The 19,827-nt window shown below is 42.1% G+C and overlaps 1 protein-coding gene across 2 annotated transcripts in view; it reads left to right on the forward strand.

Annotated features, from left to right (window-relative positions):
- The first annotated feature begins 222 nt into the window (after positions 1-222).
- Positions 223-19,827, forward strand: part of ATP6V1A (ATPase H+ transporting V1 subunit A) — a 29,175-nt gene continuing 9,570 nt past the window's right edge. Inside the window, exons 1-8 of one of the 2 annotated variants that reach the window (XM_027730332.2) lie at positions 223-320; positions 12,325-12,419; positions 14,082-14,210; positions 15,720-15,934; positions 16,655-16,792; positions 17,289-17,440; positions 18,271-18,433; positions 18,923-19,031. In XM_027730332.2, the coding sequence (XP_027586133.1) occupies positions 12,338-12,419; positions 14,082-14,210; positions 15,720-15,934; positions 16,655-16,792; positions 17,289-17,440; positions 18,271-18,433; positions 18,923-19,031 (988 nt within the window). In that variant the 5' untranslated portion in view covers positions 223-320; positions 12,325-12,337. Of the gene's footprint in view, positions 321-8,749; positions 8,914-12,324; positions 12,420-14,081; positions 14,211-15,719; positions 15,935-16,654; positions 16,793-17,288; positions 17,441-18,270; positions 18,434-18,922; positions 19,032-19,827 lie in introns of those variants that run through there. The other variant, XM_027730331.2, reaches the window with a different exon arrangement.

Consider the following 19,827-nt stretch of genomic DNA (forward strand, 5'->3'; position numbering starts at 1 on the left):
CCCCCGAGGGGGAGAAGGAAGGGAGGCCCCCGCGTGACTCGGGGGCGGGGCGACGAGGCTGCCACGTGGTGCAGGGCGGCCAATCATCGCGCCCCGCTGCGCCCGGCTCGCCTTTGCCCGGAAGCGGCCTGGGCTGGGCAGGTGAAGCCCCACCCGGAGTTGGGCAAGGTTCTCGTCGGGCACTTCCGGTGCGCGGCGCGGTCTGGCGCGGCGCATGCGCGCGGGGCCCGGCGTCAGCTGATCGAGCGCTGCCTTTGCCGCCGTCGCTGCCGGGGGGACTCGGGCGCATCGGGCGGATCGGGCGCGCCGGGCCGGCCCAGGTGAGGCGCTCGGGCCCTTCCTCAACCCTGCACCGCTCCCCTCGCCTCTTCCGAGGCGTGCCCTCAGGGCGTCCTCCCCTCCAGTGAAGCGGGGGCTCGGCTCCCGCCGCCCCGCTCGGTCCCTGCCCGGGAGCGGCGCGGGGTCCCCGCGGAGCCGCTTCCTGAGGCAGCGCGGCCCCGGCCCTGCCGAGCGGGTGTCGTCGGGCCCCCGGGCAGCCGACCTTTAAGGAGCCGCTGTGACCCAGCGGGAAGGCGGCTTCCAGGTCCTGCTGCTCAAGAAGATGAGATCTGGAAGCGAAGCAGCTCCTGAGTGAGAAACCTGCTGAGCGATCTCGTAGACGGCCAGTGAGATACCCCAGGGTTATTCCGGAGTCCCGTATAAAAAAGGGAAGGGGTGATAGTGGCCGGGTTTCAGTGCCGGGTCATCCCACCATCTTGAGTGGGTGGAACTGAGTCTGTGCCTTGACCGCAGCCCAGCAAAGACGGAGCATCAAGGTTGTGGAGCAGGAATGCTGCTGCGGGCTTCTGACCGCAGCCCATTCCTAGCCGAGGAGCCCACCTGTTTTGCGGTTGAATATTCTGATGGCACATCAAATGCGATTCCAAATGCGATTTCCTGTAGCCAGTGAAAAAATTCTGGTTTAGGTGAGGTATTCCAAACGGCGCACTTGTCATTCACTTAGAGGCAAGGAAGAAATGATACATGACTGGATGATATTGTACATGTTACAGTTGGCAGTGACATTGCAGTATGTGACGTGTCAAGATCCATCCACTCAATGCAGTTGCCCAAAGTGATGTGCTTTCTTAGGAAGAAGTAAAAGAAAGTAAAACCTCTCTTCCTAAGGCTTTACTGGCTTCCCTCAGAGAACTTGCACTCCTGCTGGGCATAAAAGCAATTTGGTGATACTTTTATTCATTGTAATGCAATACTTCAACAAAGTACACTGGCTATTTGATCTAGCATGGTATTTGAAATGCTAATACCACTTGATGAAGTGGAGAGGGGCTGGACGAGGAGGAAAGCCTGCTGACAGACTGCTAGAGGTAATTTACTAGCCCACCCCTTGGTAGCTCTTCAGCAAGAACGTGCCAAATACAAGCTGGCATTTGGTAGTGGAAGTTTGAGTAGCTGAGGCAGATCCTCAGTATACTGTAAATTGCTGTATTTGTGCTGACTTCGACACTGCAGATCTGCAGTAGCTAACGTTTGGCTTTTCTGTACGGTATTTTTAAAGGCCTTTAAACGACCAGCAAACATAAATATTTAATTGTATCAACATTTTATTATTTTCTACTTAAGAGTGTGTGAAGTGAGGTCAGAGTCTACAGGTCTTTAAATTACCAAAGATAATGCAGCTTATTTTTTCTCTACCTGTCAGTTTCTTATGTGAAGTCTTCCGGAAAAGTTTTATTCTTTTACGTGGGTAACAAACTAGTTTTAATTTTGTAATCAGGTGGCAAAGCGTGGCATTCAGAAATACTAAATCACCATGGTCATCAGCTTGAGAGTACAGGGAAGGAGAGATTAAGGCAAGAGTGGAAAATGACTGCTGGCATCAGCTGACTGTTCGGATGGAGGCTGAAGTCTTGTGTTGCAATAGTAACATGCGATCTGTTTCCTGTGAATGCAGCCTTTTCATTTTCCAAATCAAGAATTATTTTCTACAGATAGTGATAATATAAGGGTGGAGCCATGAACAGTTAGTACTGTTTGCTTAACTCCTCTACAGCATTAGATTAAATTTAGCCTTTATTTTGGTCTAAGTATATATTAGCAGTTTTACACCTCATTAATCTTGACTTAAAGTCTGTGGGCCTCGCTGTGCTTTTGTTATCTAAATTTTTTTCCTGGTATGACTTTGTGGATTTATCTTCCGGGCTCACATGGGTGCTGGAACTGCCTGTTGTCATCCAAAGCTGCTACAGACTAGCAGGTTACTAAATGATTTCCCTGAAGAGACATTTAGAGGCACTACACTTGACCTCTTGCGTTGGGATACCATGACAGTGTCTCTTAGGGTTACTGAGCCCTGAAAATTCCAATTGACGGTTTTCCCTTGTGGTTTTAAATTGCATGTTTGTGAGCTAAGGCCATGTTCCTGGTTACTCTTCTAGAAAGAGTAAAGGGATGGTGTTGACCATAAAATGTTGAATGCTATTACTGACCAAGTAGTAGTTCCTCTTTTTCTTTCTCTGTCTTTTTTAAAAAACCCTACAAACCACAAGCCATGCAATAACCCAATGCTACTTTGCCTGAAATAGTTTCTTTCCTCCATACTTGTCTCATTGGTTAAAAAGTAGGGGATTTTAGGCTTGGAAATATTGAGGTATTGTTGAACAATGGTATCCACATGATTTTTTTTTTTTAGACTGGAATTATACCAAGGAAAACAGACCATTTAGTCAACTGGAATATCATGCTCATTCATTCTTATTCAACATCTTAAAACATGTGACTTCTTTAACCTTCCATCTGGCAGAGAGAAATGGGGACCTACTCCAGAAGAGGAAGTAGAATGAATCTAAACTTTTAAACCTTTTTATCCTGTATGGATTACAGTAGTCACCTAAAGGTCCAACATGCAAAACTGGCTTAGACTGGATCTTCTGGTGGTCATTGTTGTACCTTCTTTTATGTTATGAAAAGGCTTTTTGTTCCTCTTTGATATGTCTACTGCCTTCTCCCCTTTGAGAGTGGACAGCTAAGCTTATACTAAATTCTTGGGTTTGGTCATCTCTCATGGCAGTAAGTTCTGCAGTCTCAAAGATATGTTTTGTTTGGTTACTTTATTTCATCTGTGCATTTATTTCTCCTATTTTTACCAAACTCTCAAGTTCAGCACCTCTGTGCCTTAGAAAGGATGACCCTTTGCTGCCAGCTTTTTAGACTTCCATATATTATATGGCTTCTCTAACAGACTTTGCCTTCCAAGGCTTGGCTTTAGTGAAATGATATACTTACTCTGAAAACCTGTAAGATGTATATGGCTAAATCCTGAAAGTCTTGGCCTAGCAGACCTTGTTACTATCATTTAACCAGATGACAGAAGATGATCAGTTTTAGGTGAATTTATTTTCTTGCTTCATCAGCTTGACTACTCCTCTGAGTTTGTGTAACAGTAAATTTCAGTGTCACTGCTTACTCTCTTCAGAAATCATTTGTCTGACAGTGGTCTAATACATGCATGGTGCCTCTGGAGAGTTCTATTTTGCCATAGTTATGCTTGCTTACCGGAGTGGTTTGTGGTTGTTCATGGAAAAGAGAGGTGGTCTGGATGTCCGTTGTGATGCTGGTCTGCGTTCTGTGCCTTAAGCGTGAAGAGCAGACCTGTTGTGGTTGGGATGTCACGTGTGAGGAGGTATGGAAAGGTTATGGGAAAAGCCATTGACTTTATAGAGAGAAAACTGTGCCTGTATTGGAATAACTTACTATAGCTGGACAAAAGCTTTCGGGTATGCAAGTTTCATGTAACAGCCTGAATTGACAGCTTTTTAAAACTGAGCAGTGAAATTGCATCTTCCAAGAAGTTCAGTTAGTGGGGCAAACCTGTGTCGTTGTTACACTGTATCATTACTCCATTTCCCACTATGAAAGTAATAGCTTAAAAAGCAGCTCTCTAGAAAAAAATTAGAATGGTGTTTCTGGCTAAACGCAGATAACATTAGTAACAAGGCAATTCTATTATGTGGATTTCCTGTAAATCCTTGAAATTTTGAGGTTTTTGTTATCATGAGATAAATTTGCATCACCACAATATGTAGTTTAACAATGTTAAAATTTAATATGTTGGAGGGGTGCCGGCTGTTCTAAAGAAGCTGTAAATACTTCATTGTATACTTTTATTGAACATAAAATTGCCAAATGTGACTTCACTTGCTTTAAAATATAAAGGTGAAGTTTTCCATTACAGGAAAAATCAACTTCAATGAAATATCCTTTTACTAGAATCCAGTGCCAGTATGTGTGTTGTGATTCCAACCAGGTGTTTCATTATACCAAAGGTGCTATAAAAGAGTACTTCTCTCTGTTAGGGGCATTGGATCTTTCTCAAAGACTTTCATGCAATCTTAATCCTGGTTCAGGTCTTCAAACTACCTGCCAAATAGCTTGCATAATAAACTGAAGATTCCACAATATCCCAACTTTAAAGATTATCTGAAAGTTAAGTGTAATGATGAAATACTTATTCTAAACTGGTGCTCAATACTTCAGCTGTTACACCTGGGGAAAGGAAGTTAGGCAGTGGTGACACTTGAAGGGGAGCCCCCATGTGTTTTAATGAGCCCAAACTATTAGTATGTTTCTGTATGTAAAACTGAGCCTGACTCAAAAATCTAGCAACAGTTGTTTTGTGACATTGCACACCTTATGTCTGTTGAGGTAAGATCTTCAACTGTACTGAACTTTACTAAAGTTTGCTGCTGTAGTTGCTTACAGCTTTGCGTTCTTCTCGTTTGAATGTTTCTCGTCTTAAAGGTTAGAACTATAAAAAGTATTTCAAGTTACAGTGCCCAATACATCTGAAAGAAGAGTGACTTTTACTTAATAAAAGCAAGGATGGATTTTAGTTTGGCACTGATGTTAGGTTAATGAAAATTGCTCATGTAGAGGAAATGACTGAGCATTACACAGAGCAGATGGCTGCAGAACTTTTCAGCTGTAGCAGCTAGATGACAGGATCAGGATAAGAAAAGAAGGTCACTGCAGAACACAGAAATGAATATTGTATTAGTATTCTATATTGCGATTTGGATTTCAGTTGCATTAGATCTTTCTTTTGTGTAAAAGTCAGTCAAGCCAAAGAAAGGGCAGAATGTGTAGCAGGCTGAAAGGCGTGTCAGATTTTTCACAGTAGTAAAATTGTGAAGCAGTGTAGCAAGTAAGAACTAAGGGGATGGTCATCGATTTCCTTCTCTGGAGAGGCTTTTTGTGTTGAGAGGAAAGAATTGGTGTAGAATGCCCTATTATGGGAAACTATAGTTTATAACCAGTCATCTAATGAAGATTTTTTTTTTTTCACCTGAACAGTGTGGTTTTCTCTAGTAACAAGAGTATTTGATTTTATTAAACTAGGGTCTTTAGCAATTCTAGATATAGCATGACAGCTGCGTTTGATGTCCGAAGGCCAGTTATCTACTGAGCTGATCAGATCTTTAGTGGGTCAGAGCAGTTATGCAATGAATGCCTTGCCAGCCTTTCTATCTAGTTTTATCTGTGCTGCAAGCTTCTTGGTCATGTTCAAACACAACTTTGTTCTGGTCCTGTTCCGGGCTAACTGAAGCTTCTGGGCCCAGCTAACTGGGCTTCTGAATAAAAGCTTGGGTACTTGACTAACAGCTTGTGATGGTAGTATGTCTTGCATGAACAGACTTCACACCTCACCCTTGTTTTAGGAATATATGCTTATGTTGTATATATGTATTGAATATAAATATATTTTTATATGTTTAGCTTGTGTGCAAGGCCTGATGTTCGTTTGAAGTGTCAGGCTGGTATGTATTGGCATACCCACAGGTAAATCCTCACCTGTTTTAGGGAAGAGGACAGCAGGAGCTCGTGATGGGCTTCATGAATTCCCTGTTGCACAGTCTCACTTTGTAGCCACTTTGTACTGCGATGACAGTGGCAGCATGATTCTCTTCCCTGTCTTTTTTCTTCAATACACCTGGATTTATGTGTAGATGTGCTGAGTAGAGCAAGCCTCATGTGAGAGTAAGGGGCTTTATAGTACCCAAGAAACAAGTTGCATGAAAGACGAATTGTCTTGTAGGGCTGCAGATGGGTCCCCAATATGTAGCTGAGCATCACTTAAGCAGGTTCTGGATCTACCCAGTGCAGAGGTGGCCTCAAAGTGCCCTGTGGCAACTGGAATAATTAATGGATGAATGTCCATATGTTGAGTTTAAGAAATAATACTTCTAGCTCAGAGCTTGTGGCAAGAAGGTTGGTGCAATTAGCTTCACAGTGTCTGTGTCATGAGAAGACTGAGCCACATCATAGTGTTGAGCACAGGAGGTGACTCCTGCCTGGTTCCATTAGAGTGCAGGTGACACAGCTGGGAGATGTTTGATATAGCAGAGGGCTGTGCTGCTGTACAGAGGGACCCTGACAGACTGAAAAAATAGGCTGATGGGAATCCCATGAAGTTTGACAAAGGAAAATGCCAAGTCCTGCTCCTGGGGCAGAATAACCACATACCCTGCTACAGGCTGGGGGACTGACTGATTGACTGCAAAGTGGCTTTGTTGAAAAGGACTAGAGGTCCTCAAGGAGAACATCAGCTGCCAACGTGTCCTCATGGCAAAGGCAGCCAGCCCTATCCTGGGCTGCATTTGGGAGAATCCTGCCAACAGGTTCAGGGAGGTGGTTTTTTGCCTCGGTTAAACTCAGTGGAAAGCACATCTGGAGTACTGTGTCTGTTTCTGGATTCTCCGGTAAAAGACATGGCTTAATGGTGTGGGTCCAGAGGACCACAAGACTGCTATTTGGAGATAGCAGAAGAGGATGAGAGAGCTGGGATTATGTGGCCTTGGGAAGAGAAGGCTCTGAGGATCTTAGTGTAAAGTATATAAACATCTAATGGGAGGGAGCACAGAGGATAGAGCCAGACTCTTCTCAGTGATATCTGCTGAAGTAACAAAAAGCAATGGGCACAAAGTGAAATACAGGGAATTCCCTTTAAATGTAAGAAAATACTTTTTACTATGAGGGTGTCTGAACACTGGAACAGGTTGCCCAGAGAGTTGTGGTGTCTTCATCCTTGGAGGTGATTAAAACCCCTCTGGACATGGCCCTGAGCAGCCTATATTAGCTTGCTTTGAGCGGGGTATTGGAAGTAGACAATTGCCAGAGGTGCCTTCCCACCTCAGCAGTTTTGCTGTCTGATGACTGAGAAATCTGGAGTAATTTTCCCTGCTGTTTTATAGTAAAATTATAACCCTGCATAGTGCAAAGGAACAGATTTCCTGAGAATACTGTTTGGCTTCCTTTCCCAGTGACCTGTGTTACTGTTCTGGGCATGTTGGTTTTTTCTGGGGCAATATCCCAAATTCTAGATACGGAAATGTTGCTGAACTTCTGCATTTGTCTAGTAACTTAGGCGTTGACTTTTTTTTTTAATACTTCCTCTTAAAAATATCATCTGTTGGAAGGGGAAGTATAAACCATCCAAATTACAGGAAATCTGTGGTAGTGATTATTGTATTATTTATGATGCCCTTGCAGCAGATCTTCATGCAGCTGGGCACTGGGTTTATTCACTGTGCCAGAGTCTGCTCAGGTGAACACAGTAGGTGTTGGGAGTCTTGATTCTGAAGCGTGACTCAAGTGTGACACTAAGCTGATTGTCCAGTGTGGGTTGTAATCTTTACTATCCTGTAATGTCCAGGCTTTTATTAAGAAAAGGAGGAGGCAGGATTTTCTTTGGGAAACTTCATTTGGCTACATTTTACTGTGTATGCCTATTAAGCTTGCCCAGAACTTGAATGCAAGGGCTTGTATTCTGACTCCCATTTTTCTACCCTAGGAAGTCAGCACACGTTAGTCTGTTTCAGATATAGTAAAATCTATTACCTTAGTTCAAAATTACTCCAGCAGAATGAGTCTTAGCACTGGTAACTTGTTAATGGACTGCTGCTGCTTCTGAATTACTGATATTGTGCTGTTTACTACAATTTTGGTTATTGTTTCTGAGCTTTTGTGCCAGTTTGAAGTGTTGCTGATCCTAGAACTTGTGCAGATAGTCTTGAGAAGTTATGAAGACTGCAGGGAACTCTTCAATTCAGGCAGCTTCTTGGGGAGAGATCACATAGCTGCTCATGTTCTGTACAGCACACAGGGCAATGTCAGTGCCTGTTGATCTCTGAAAACAAACTCCAGCAGCCGTCACTCGGGATGGCACATCACTCTGCTGAGGTGCTGGATGTTGTGCATTCATCAATGCTGCTGCTAGCTAGGGGAAGGGCTTCTTAGCATAAGCCCCACAAGACTCTTGGACACAATCAATACTGTTCTACACGCTCAGGCAATTAGTATTACTGTGTCTTCAGCGCCTCCCTGTGCAGTCTGTTGTTAGCCAGTTCTGTTCAGCTCTTCCAGAGCAGGGCACACACTGCCATGGCTATATTACACTGGGGGGCTGGCAAGTAAATGGATTCCAGCAGAAAGCACACATCTCCCTTTCAAGGATCTTTATGTAGTAGTATGCACCACTTGGGACATTGGGATTATTGGCTTTGTAGGAGGCCCTTAATGCAAACGCTGAATCCTTTTAATTTCTTCTGCTCGGTCCCGTGCAGTAAGGAGGGCACAGACGGGAGTTCAGCTGGGCTCTAGGTGGCTTGATTTGCTATTGCGGCATTCCTCGGTGCTGGTGGGAGAGAGGGAGAGACTGATGACTCATCAAGTCAGGTGGTTATGCCTCTGCTGTGTGGCAGAAATTTCTTTCCCCTCTGCAGCAGGCTTTCTCATCCTTCTGTGTAGGGGCACTAGAAGGACAATTATTTCGTAAGTGGCGATGCTTAGCTGCTGAATTCCTGCTTTTGAATTGGGCCTGTGGATTTTTGTTACTCCCTGTTTCTGCAAAATAAGGTAAGAATCGGTGTTTATGTGATAAAATTGTCGTGGATTTTCTTCCTTGCTGCAAGAAGGCTCCTTCTGAAAATCTCACCCAAGTCTTAATTTTGAAAAGATCTTTCTGGTAAGGCAGTTCATTCTGTAGATTTTGGGTCTGATGAAATGCTTGAACCAAAACCAAGGAACTGTGGTAGAAAACAGGTTTCTCCAGCATTGAGAGCAGGGCAGTTACATTTTTGGGGTTATTGTGTAGCCAGATTGCTGTGCTGGGGAGAAACCGAGGTAGAAAGCTCAGGTTATAGGCCCTTTATTATTTAATTATGACTATAAAATTAGTGTAATAGATCACCTTTAGTCAGAGGAGATTCTGCTGCAAGTAATATTTTGATTTCTGACACTGTTAATCAGAATATAACTGCTAGAGCTTTGGATCATGTTTAAAATAATTGGTGAACTGTTTTAGGCAGGGAAGATTCCTGTATATAAGTTGTAAAGGATACAAGATGCATCTTTTCTCAGAAGGGAATTAAAATTAAGCTAATACCCTGTGTATGTGTGCAAGTGGACTTTCGTGGGAGGGAATTGCACATAGTGCCTAATATACAGTGGCAAGAGGCCTCTGAAAGGCTGTAGGAGCTCAGTAGATTTCTAAAATGGCCAGCTACCGTTATTTCTGGGTTAAGTACATACTGCCTCCGTACACATGATGATGTGTTTAGCAAATCCTGACATGCTTTAGAGAATTTCATTTTTCTCTGAGTACTGGCAATGAAAACATTTAACGCTGTAGGTACTTAAGGCAACATTTTGGCCCTCAAGGACTTTTCCATTTAAAATGAAAATCTGTGGTACCAATACAGGAGCACAAGAAAATGATGCAGTGAAGATAACAGCTCTTTTTTTTTTCTTCATTTGTTTCTTCAGTGTTAAAAGTTGTGTAGCCTTTTAAAAAAAGAGGTCAGCTTGACAGGGTGAGCACTGGCTTTGTGGAGATTGTACTTTGGAGGTAGAGAGGAGGTGAAACAAAGGTGAGGAAGAAATCATCACATCTTTTACACTTGGAATAATTAATAGGTATGTGTTTAAAAGCAGTTGGTGCAGGTTCTAGGGATCATAACAAGACAGGGTTTATTGGTGTGTTGCTAGGTGGTCTAGTGGAGGAATCCCCTTCTCTTTTACTTGGCTTCACCAGTAATTTGGAAAGGTGACTGTTGGAATAGAGAGGGAGCAGAGCAGCCACAGGAGCAGGAGAGGGTGTGTTGACTGTCAGGATGTTGCCACTTAACCTGCAGAATGACTACCTGAGGTTTCTGCTTGCCTCCCTAAAAGATAAACGGTCTCTTCAAGCAGGCTTTGTTCAGGAAGAAAAGGTAATTTAAATTGAAACAGACCAGTGTTCTTCCTGATTTCTTGCCTTTGTAATCTGACTCTTTCATATGGGACCCTGTCTAATTGCCAGGCAGCATCACTAATTCAGTTATGAGAGTTTATTGTGCTTCTATAGAAGATTTTGATAGTGGGACTCTAGAGATTGTTCTGTATGGTATGTTGAAGCAAATGTTTTAAGTAGATTTATAAGAACAACTGCTTTTTTCTGTATGAACGGTAATTGTGCTTGAGTTTTGCAGTGTCTTAGTTGTTCAAAGCAAAAAAGATGAGATAGTTATGTTAGTTTGATCAGAACCAGCTCTTAGCAGCTGCTCAGGAACTGCAGATTGCTTTGTGAGGACCTCCCCTCTGCCATTTGTCAGAGGAGGCTTTTGAGAAAAAAGCAGGGAAATTAAAATTGTCTTCTGGGCCTAAACAACAGGCAATGTGAAAAATAAACTACGGTTATGGAGAGTAGAGGGATCTAAGGGATATGTGACTTAGCCTTTGGTCTCGAGACCAGTCTGCTTCAGACTGGTGGTGACTGAGTCATCATCAACTGTTGGAGTGGCTGCTGTGAAATGAATCAATGGCAGCCATGATAAGAAACCACTCCAGAGAGACATGGAGCCTGGAAGATGCTATTCCTTCAGGCTGAATAAGGGGTTGGAGTCGTGGGAGATCTTTTTCTTACAGAGCAGAGCCACTGGTTTAGAATATTTATATTGGTAAAGAGGCTGAGGGGCAGAGGACTTGTAGTGTAGTATTAAAAAGCTGGAAAACAGTTGTAAGATATTAAGAATAGCCGATGTCAGTTACTGCTCCTGAAGAACAGGCACAAAAGCATTCTTTAATGGTGGTGGAAGGGGTGGCAGTGTGGTTGTTGTCTTGCTTACTGTACATGGGGCTGTTTTTCCAGCCTGAATATGCCTTTTTATTTGCTGCCTTGCAGAAGATGTGCGTTAGATCAAGCTTCTCACAGAGACTGTGAATGTCAACAGATGCCTCACGTAGTTCACGTCCCTGAACCGTGGGCCTGTGCTGGATAGGCCCTGTTGATCAGCACTGGGTGCTGGGGCTGCCAGAGCACACCTTTCACCAGGGCTGTGTCCTAAGTGTGTTAATCCAGTAGAAATGGGTAGAGAGTGACCTGACAGTTCTCTAATACTAATCAGTTTCCAAGGTAACAGCACGGTAAGGGCTCACAAAGCAAAACCATGAAATACTCATATCTGCACCAGATGCAGGACAGTCCAACTGTCAATCACAGGACAAACAGGGATGGAGGAAGACTGTTTATGAAACTGTGTTTCTTGTGACAGTTGTTTAGATTCTCCAAACAGGTACGGGCAAAAGATGACAGCCTGTTGTTTAACTGTTGCAAGTTAGGGGTTTTAGTCAAGCACAGTTCTTCTATAGTGCTCCACGGGTTTCACTGGCAGCAAAGTCTGCATAATATGTAGCTGTGAGGCACGTAGAAAGGACTCGCGTGTTTGTGTGCTGGTGCTTGTGAAAGTGTGTGTTTCTTCCTCTGAACACTGATTCAGCAGCTTAAGATAGCAAAAATAGAATTTTCACAATTAATATTTGTAGTATTGCTTTTTAGAGACTGGTGGCAGTAAAGCAGACCCAGAACATTCTCTTGCTCGCTCAGAATTGTGGAAAACTCCATATTTTGAAGGAGGGTAGATGAGATATGGAAGACAAAAGATATTTTCCGTTGTTTAAATATCCTGTTACCAAGCTTAGATACAGTGGGCAGTGTTAGGGCATTTTTGGAGTGCAGCTCTTTCACTTAACAGCAGTTTTTGGAGCATATTATGGAGTGATGTTTTACCCCTGTGTTTCTGCAATAAGGAATCTTAGTTCTTTTGTTTGTTTAAGTTAGTTACTTTATAACTTTTTACAGCTTTAAAATCAGTGTGGTTAATGTGCTTCAGGCTATGAGTTCAGAATTCTTTCAAACTGGAAACAAGGAGAGAGCAGAGGGGAGGAAGAGAAGGAACATATTACATACGTGTTCTTCAGGACTGACTCTTATTTTTTCCTTCTGTGCAGCTGAACAGGCAAAATGGACTTCTCCAAGCTCCCCAAAATCCGTGATGAGGACAGAGAGGCTTTTGTTGGCTATGTTCATGGAGTCTCAGGACCGGGTAGGTATTATTTGTAAAGGAAATCACAGAGTTTGTTTCATCTAGTGTCTTGTTAATCTTGTTCACTTGAAAGTGGAGAAGTATAGTAAGTATAGCAGAGCACTGGTTGGTGCTTTTTATCTATTTTGGGGGGGGGAACTTTAAGGAGGATCACTGGCTTATAGTCTGATAAAACATTAAAAATATGCTAATAAGATGTTACTAATAATTAATCTTTTTTAAAAATGTAATGAGCAGAAACATGCAGTTGAATAATAACAACAATAATAGAAAGAAAATGTAAGCTTTCTGTATGAGATAAAGCTACTTGTTCAGAAATCTGAGGGCCCACTGTGTTAACCTTCTCTGAAAGGGTGTGAGATATATAGTCCATTCTCACTAAAATGCAGTTTGAACCTGTGCTTTCTGGAATATTTAGCCCCTGTCAGTGTCAAGCTGTTTTGTGTTACTGCACCATGGGCTAGAGGGGCTCGGCAAGGAGCTGCAAGAATCAGGGAAGGTGGCAGAGTGTGGTGGTACTGCAACTGGGAGAAGGAGCACACTTCCTTCATCTTTATCAGTTTAAATACTTTCTTTAAGTTCTGATGGAAACAGCTTTTGAATACATGCAGACTCTACTGGCTTTTCTGCTCCCTTTTGCATTCTCTTCAAGAGGTGGAGGAAAGAATGAGAATTTGAGAACAGAAGAATAGCAAGTATTTTTGTTAATGCAGCTTAATTAGTGAATAAGAAAATCCCTTGGCTTGTATCTACCTGAATAGACACAGGTTCTTTAACTGCCAATTCCTTAACTGCAGAAGTGATACTTAAAAGCCATTTTAAACTGATACAGCTTTCTTTCCCAAGAAGTGGAAAATGTGTTTTTGTGTAAATACGTGAATCCTGTGTGCATTACTGAGATCATAATGTACAAGACATAATAAATTTTGTTCTAAAGGAGCTAGGCCCTCATGTATGACTGCTGAAATCTGACTCAAAGCAGCAGGAAGTTTCAAGCCCAAAACATGCTGTAAAATAGTCTACATCTTTGGAAAGTATCCTAAGATAGACATCACTTTTCTACAAAATAAAATAAAAAATAGTATTTTCTTGAAAGCTTTTTAGTCGTCTGCATTTAGCAGGTGCTTTGTCTTGATCTATCCATGGAAACAGTTTATGTCAGCATCCAGATGCCACCAAGGAAAACAGAAATTTGAATAACATGAAAATGCTGGTTCCCATCCACAGGTTTATGTAACTACCAGGTATCAGGCGAGTTTTGCCATTTTCCTGTGTGTTTTAATTTAGCCAGATGGGAATGCGGCCCAGCTCACTGCAAGGGAGAAGTGCCTGTGTAACCGGTCTGTCAAAGTTCTCTGCGTCTCTAAACCCCTCAACATTTGCCATCTGTCAAGACAGATAAGAGAAATTACGGCATGAATTGTCTGAGCTACTACATTCTGATGGTGTCCTCTTACTGTGCTTAAAGAACATTGTGAAAAGTACAGGGAAACTTATTCTTTTGACTTTTGACCTAGAAATACCAGGAGTTGAGGCAGCCATTTGTGAAATGGAGAATGTGTGTCTGATTTGAGTGAATATCAGGCAGTTCTTACTAACTTCTGATGAGTAAATTTCCTGAACTACAGGAGAAACATTCACCTATGTGCCCGTCTTTTACAGTGGTCACTGCATGTAACATGGCAGGTGCTGCTATGTACGAGCTGGTACGAGTAGGACACAGTGAACTAGTGGGGGAGATTATCCGACTGGAAGGTGATTTGGCAACTGTCCAGGTGTATGAAGAAACATGTATCCTTTTCACTGATCCCTCCAAGCGTGCTAGACTGCACAGTCCAGAACACAGTGGTGATTACGGTGAAGGTGATGAAAAAAAGCTGACTGGGACCAGCCCTTGATACTTCAGGTTCCAGCAGGACATCTGTTCTGCAGGTTTTTTGTAAATTCTGGGGGTTTTAAGGTAAATCTTACCTTGTGTGGCTGTGCAGCAAAGAGACTTTTTTTTTCTTTATGCAGTTTTAAGTGGAAATGTAATAATGCATGCCTTTGGATGTAAGTTCATTTTAATTTAAATGTGATAGCTCTTCGTTAGGCAAGTTTTTTCACAAATACCAACCATAAATGGCAAACCTACCAAGCAATATTTGTTGCATTTTTCTCTTTGCTTTTGATAAGTATAACACTTAAATAAGAAATATAAAGTGAGCAGGATACCTTCTTCTGGGCAGAGTATTTTGCCAGACGTAATAGATTACATTTTTGCTTCCACAGTGTGCTTACAAAATCTTGGTCCAGCTATGATGCAGCATGTATTCTAAAATCTAGTTGATTTAAAATGTATTTTCTATTACATATGCATATATATGAGAGAATGTCAGAAAAGAAGCCATAAAACTTGAAACCAGTCTTTTTTTTTTTTCACAGAGTTGGTTCTGTGTATGTGTAGAGGCTAGGAAAAAGGCTGTGGTGGCTCCTAAAGTTTTATTCTGAAAAGCTCATTGGTAAACTGGTGACTAGCTCTTGTCTCTGTGTAGAAATTTATAATTTTGGATAGCATCATCTACTAGCCTTCCATCAGTACATGGACCAAGTTTGAGTATAGTTTACTGTTAGGTTCCTGATGAGAGGGCTCTGTTGTAGGGCTCTCTGAAGTCAACTTGCATTTAATCTCTAGAGTTTTGTATAGGTTTTAGAGGTTTCTTTTGTATTCTCACAGGGCCTTTTGCCCAGCTGCTGGCCCTTTGCAGAGAAAAATCCATTGTGCATCCTGGAGCTTAGACAGTGGATAGACCTGACAACTTGATACAAGGGGAGGGCAATAATGCTGGTCTTGGACAAGCTCCCTTTAAAACTAGGCTGCTGTCAAACAGGCTGTGGAAGGCTCAAGGTCAAATCAGTTGTGCTCTCTAAACAAATTCTGAAGCAAAAAATTACATATTTCGTAACATTATCTGACTTTAACAGTCAAACCTGTTTTCTAGGTTTGAACACGTAAGAAACGTCTCATATTTTGTCATCCCACTGCCGGGCACTCCAGTGAACTCATCCATAAAGTTGACCTCAACAAGCAGAACATTTGTCACTTCTTTGCCTCTCCGGAGGATGATGAACTTTGTTGCTTTAGCAAATTCCATGTTTAGTATTAAGCCTACATGCTTCTCAAATGATGATGTATAACATAGTAATAGTATTACCCTAAAGTCAGAAAAGGCGTTTAAGAGTATGGTGTTGTGAATGTGATGCTTTCTGCCTTGTTTCTTTCCCTTGTTCCGGAAGAACTTTTCCTCAGCAAATCTTCAGCTGGTGTCTCTGTAGGAGATCCTGTACTCCGTACCGGGAAGCCCTTATCAGTGGAACTAGGGCCTGGCATTATGGGAGCTATTTTTGATGGTATACAGAGACCTCTCTCGGACATCAGCACTCTGACTAAAAGTATCTATATCCCTAGAGGTGTCAACGTGTCAGCTTTGAGCCGAGATGTCAAATGGGACTTCACACCTTCCAAAAGTCTGCGGGTAGGTTCTGCCGAGCCTGTCTTCCCCTCTCGCTCCTCTACCCCCAGGGCTTAGGGCTGGAGCCGTGTGCTAAGGCTGTGACTGCTGGGAGCTGTGGTTAATGCTGTATTTAAGTTTGCAAAAAGGGGTGCTAGGAGGTGGTATGATGTATGAGACTGGATGTGGATCACCAGAACTTACTTGATGTGACTTACCGTGTGTTGCTGCTGTATATGAGACATTTACAAATTTTTAATGTATTTCCCAAGCCGTAAAGAAGCTCATGGAATTGCAGGAAGCGTTAGCAGGAGCAGGTGTTACCTGAGCAAAAAGAATGACTGCAGCACACATTTTGCAAATGGTGAAGATAGCCTTAGAGCTGGACAATATCATGGCCTTAGCCCTCGGTGGCATCTTTTTTTTCAACCCTGCAGGTTAGCATATGCTATCCTTTCTCTACTTAGGAGGTTAAATTGAGAGGTAAAAAAGAAAGGAGGAAAATTCCTTGCATCTGTCAGTAATTGCTACTGTCTGAGTCTTGAAAGGTGCTTGAGCACCGATAGTGTTGCTAACAATGTGCTGTTGCAGTAATGAGTTATGTAAATGGGCTGCTGTGCTGTAACAAAGCATTTATAAAGGGAGTAATCATAGTGCTAGACTTAATAGCTATAGTATGTTTTATGCTTCTTTGTCAAGATTCTTTTTTAAAACTTATGACTAATAGACCTGTTCTGATTTTAGGTTGGCAGCCACATCACTGGTGGAGATATTTATGGTGTGGTGAATGAAAACTCCCTGATCAAACACAAAATCATGCTTCCCCCACGGAACAGGGGTACAGTTACATACATTGCTCCTCCAGGAAACTATGACACTTCAGTAAGTCTCCCAAACAGCAGTTGCTGGTATATTCCATGTCTGTATTATGAGGTGGTTGTACTCTTTCTGTTCTGCATGAGGCCAACTAGAAAGTGTTTCATGCCACAAGATGTCTGAGTTAATGATCGCTTCTGCTACCCTGCCTGGAGAGTTTGCATGATTATCTTCTGCAGTTACGTTCTGTGCCCATGGCTTCCCGATGGCACTTCAGTATGCCGTGTTTGTTGACCTCTGTGGGGATCTACAGTATCTTATGAATATATAAAATTCAGTTGCTCTTCAAAAGAATATTTTTAATGTATGCTGCATCTTGTACTATTTTCCCCTGGTGGTATTGTAGATATGGGAAAGAGACTTCCCTTGGGAGGGGATGGTAGTGTATTGAGGTTCCAAGAGATCAAAGACTTAGCTGTATGGAGTAGCTGAAATGAGAATTTGTGTGCTGGTCCAGCGTGCAGCTGTTTGCCTACTCCAGATGTCTGGTGTTCTCTGTTAGGATGTTGTCTTGGAGCTGGAATTTGAAGGTGTGAAGGAGAAGTTCACCATGGTCCAGGTCTGGCCTGTACGCCAAGTCCGTCCTGTTACTGAGAAGTTACCAGCCAATCACCCTTTATTAACTGGCCAGCGGGTCCTAGATGCCCTCTTCCCGTGAGTACTACCTTTTATTTTCTGCTATGTAAGAAATCTCTCTCCTAGGGGTAAGCAGAGGCAGGAGGCCTTAGAGCCTTAGGTATTTTTAAGGGCAAACAAGACACCAAGCTTTCGCTGTGTGTCACAGCATAATCTCAAAAATATTTAGCTGAATATTTCATATTTCTGTATTTGGCAGGTGAATCCACTAGTGGAAAAAAAGAAGATTAACAAAATAGTTCTAGTGCATTGATCTAGAAAAGAATGGACATGCATGAGCTTAACATAATCATGTCAAATCTGAAGAAAGGCTAGAACTTTCAGGCTTGATATCTCTATTTGAATGCATGAGTAGGATCTCTTTTCATGGTCTTGAGGATGAGTAGTTCCCAATGATTTTGAGGTTGCCACTTATGAAAACCATTGCACTTAACTGTAACACAAAATGCTCACTTAAGCAGCTAAGGTGTAAGACTCTAGATTCAGTTATTTTGGTCCTAAAATATTGTGTTGCTTGTTCTTGTAACGCGCAGCTAAGTACAGTTGTTCTTTTCTTAGCATTTGCATTCTGTCGCTGCTTCCAGCTGTGAAAACTGCTGTATTTCAAGCCCAAAAGTCAAGCTGTACCAGCATAAGTCACATACTTCAAGGACAGTGGGAGAAAAGGATAGTTTATTCCCTCAATTTTTTGCTTTAGTGGAATATGTCTGTGCTTCTCACCCAGAACACTGAATGTCACTCCTGTCATTGTGCTTTTAATTAGGGAGTTCTATTAGAAAACAAATTCTAAGATGGAAGAGAGCTGTTTTTGAGTTCCTTGCAAATCAGAATCCTTTTTCTTTACTCAGGTGTGTACAAGGGGGTACAACAGCGATTCCTGGGGCATTTGGTTGTGGAAAGACTGTGATTTCACAGTCTCTCTCAAAGTATTCCAACAGTGATGTCATCATTTATGTAGGCTGTGGAGAACGAGGAAATGAAATGTCTGAAGTACTGAGAGATTTCCCCGAGGTTAGTATGGAGATTTCAAGGAGAGTGAACCTTCTTGGGAAGACTTGCTATTGGACTTGTGTTGTAACTGAATAAAATATCTTATTGGTAAAGTGACTTGAAAAAGATCATCTTGCCTGTCTTGAAACCCTGGCAGAAATCCCTATCTGTTACTATATATTAGGGAACTTGTTGGATCGCAGTCATCTATAAAATAGGAGAGAAAAAACCAGATAGTGTGAACTGTTGAGTTGAAACTTCACAGCCAGAAATAAGGAGTAAAAGGCTTGGGTGTGTTGGTTGATTACAAGGTGGGAAAGTCAAGCTGAGGTGGCCTTGAAGAATCTAAATCCCAGGGGATTCATAAGTGGAATTCTACACAAATGTCAGGATATACAATCTGTTGTTCAGGTGTTTGCGAGGCTTCGTCGGGGTTATAAAAGTAACAAAAAATTAACAAAAAAACTTACTACTGTTACAGTTTGGTTTTTTCCTTTTCTTGTGTTTTAGTTAACAATGGAAGTTGATGGCAAGGTAGAAAGCATCATGAAGAGAACAGCTCTGGTAGCAAATACTTCCAACATGCCTGTGGCTGCCAGAGAAGCCTCCATCTATACTGGTAAGATTTACAGGAGGATGAAAAAGGCTGTGTGTGTAGAGCAAGCCATCATGCTCTAGTATTTTTAGTTCCTGAGATGGCCAGTACCAAGAAACCTGCTTAGTTTCAGAAGTCAACCCTTTCAGACCTTGTCTGCACCAAGTTTTATTATCTTAATTGAGTCTGGCTTGCTTGCATATGATTACCATTTCCAAATATCGAGTAAATTTTATTTATAAGGTGAACTTACTGCAGCGGTTTGCATAGTTTTTCTCCATGTGTTAATTCGGTAACCTTTTGTTTGTGACTGGCTTTTTGCTGACAAGTACGGCCACTTAATGGGCAGGAATAGTACTCTCTGAGTTGTCAAGTTAGTTGTCTTTCCTTTGCAGCCTTTTAGAGGTTTTTTTTTAAATTCCTTTATGCAGAGAGTTGTCAGATAATTCAGATAAAACATAACCCTTTCTCACTGTTGTATTCTACTAGTTTGAAAGGGAAGGAGACATTTTACAGGAAGAAGAGTCTTTGTTCATGGTTTCAATGAGGCAAAGAGTAGCACTAGTGACATGGCTGTGTCTCTTCAAAGAAATACGTGGGAATGTGAGATGAGTCAGAGTGGTTCATAAACAAAAACGGGGAGAGTGAGAAGAAATGAACAGTAGCAACAGAAAGACAGCAGGGACATGATCAAGTGGGAAGAAAGAGTAACTTCCGTTATCTGTTTCCATCAAAATGTAAACTCAAATAATTTGGTTTATTTGCATCTTACTGACAACATGCAAACATATAATTCCGTTCTGAACTGTATCCTGTAGCA

Source organism: Pipra filicauda, unplaced genomic scaffold, assembly GCF_003945595.2.
Source record: "Pipra filicauda isolate LSUMZ 115617 unplaced genomic scaffold, ASM394559v2 scaffold69_size3009148_pilon, whole genome shotgun sequence".
In the NCBI taxonomy this organism is placed as follows: Eukaryota; Metazoa; Chordata; class Aves; order Passeriformes; family Pipridae; genus Pipra; species Pipra filicauda.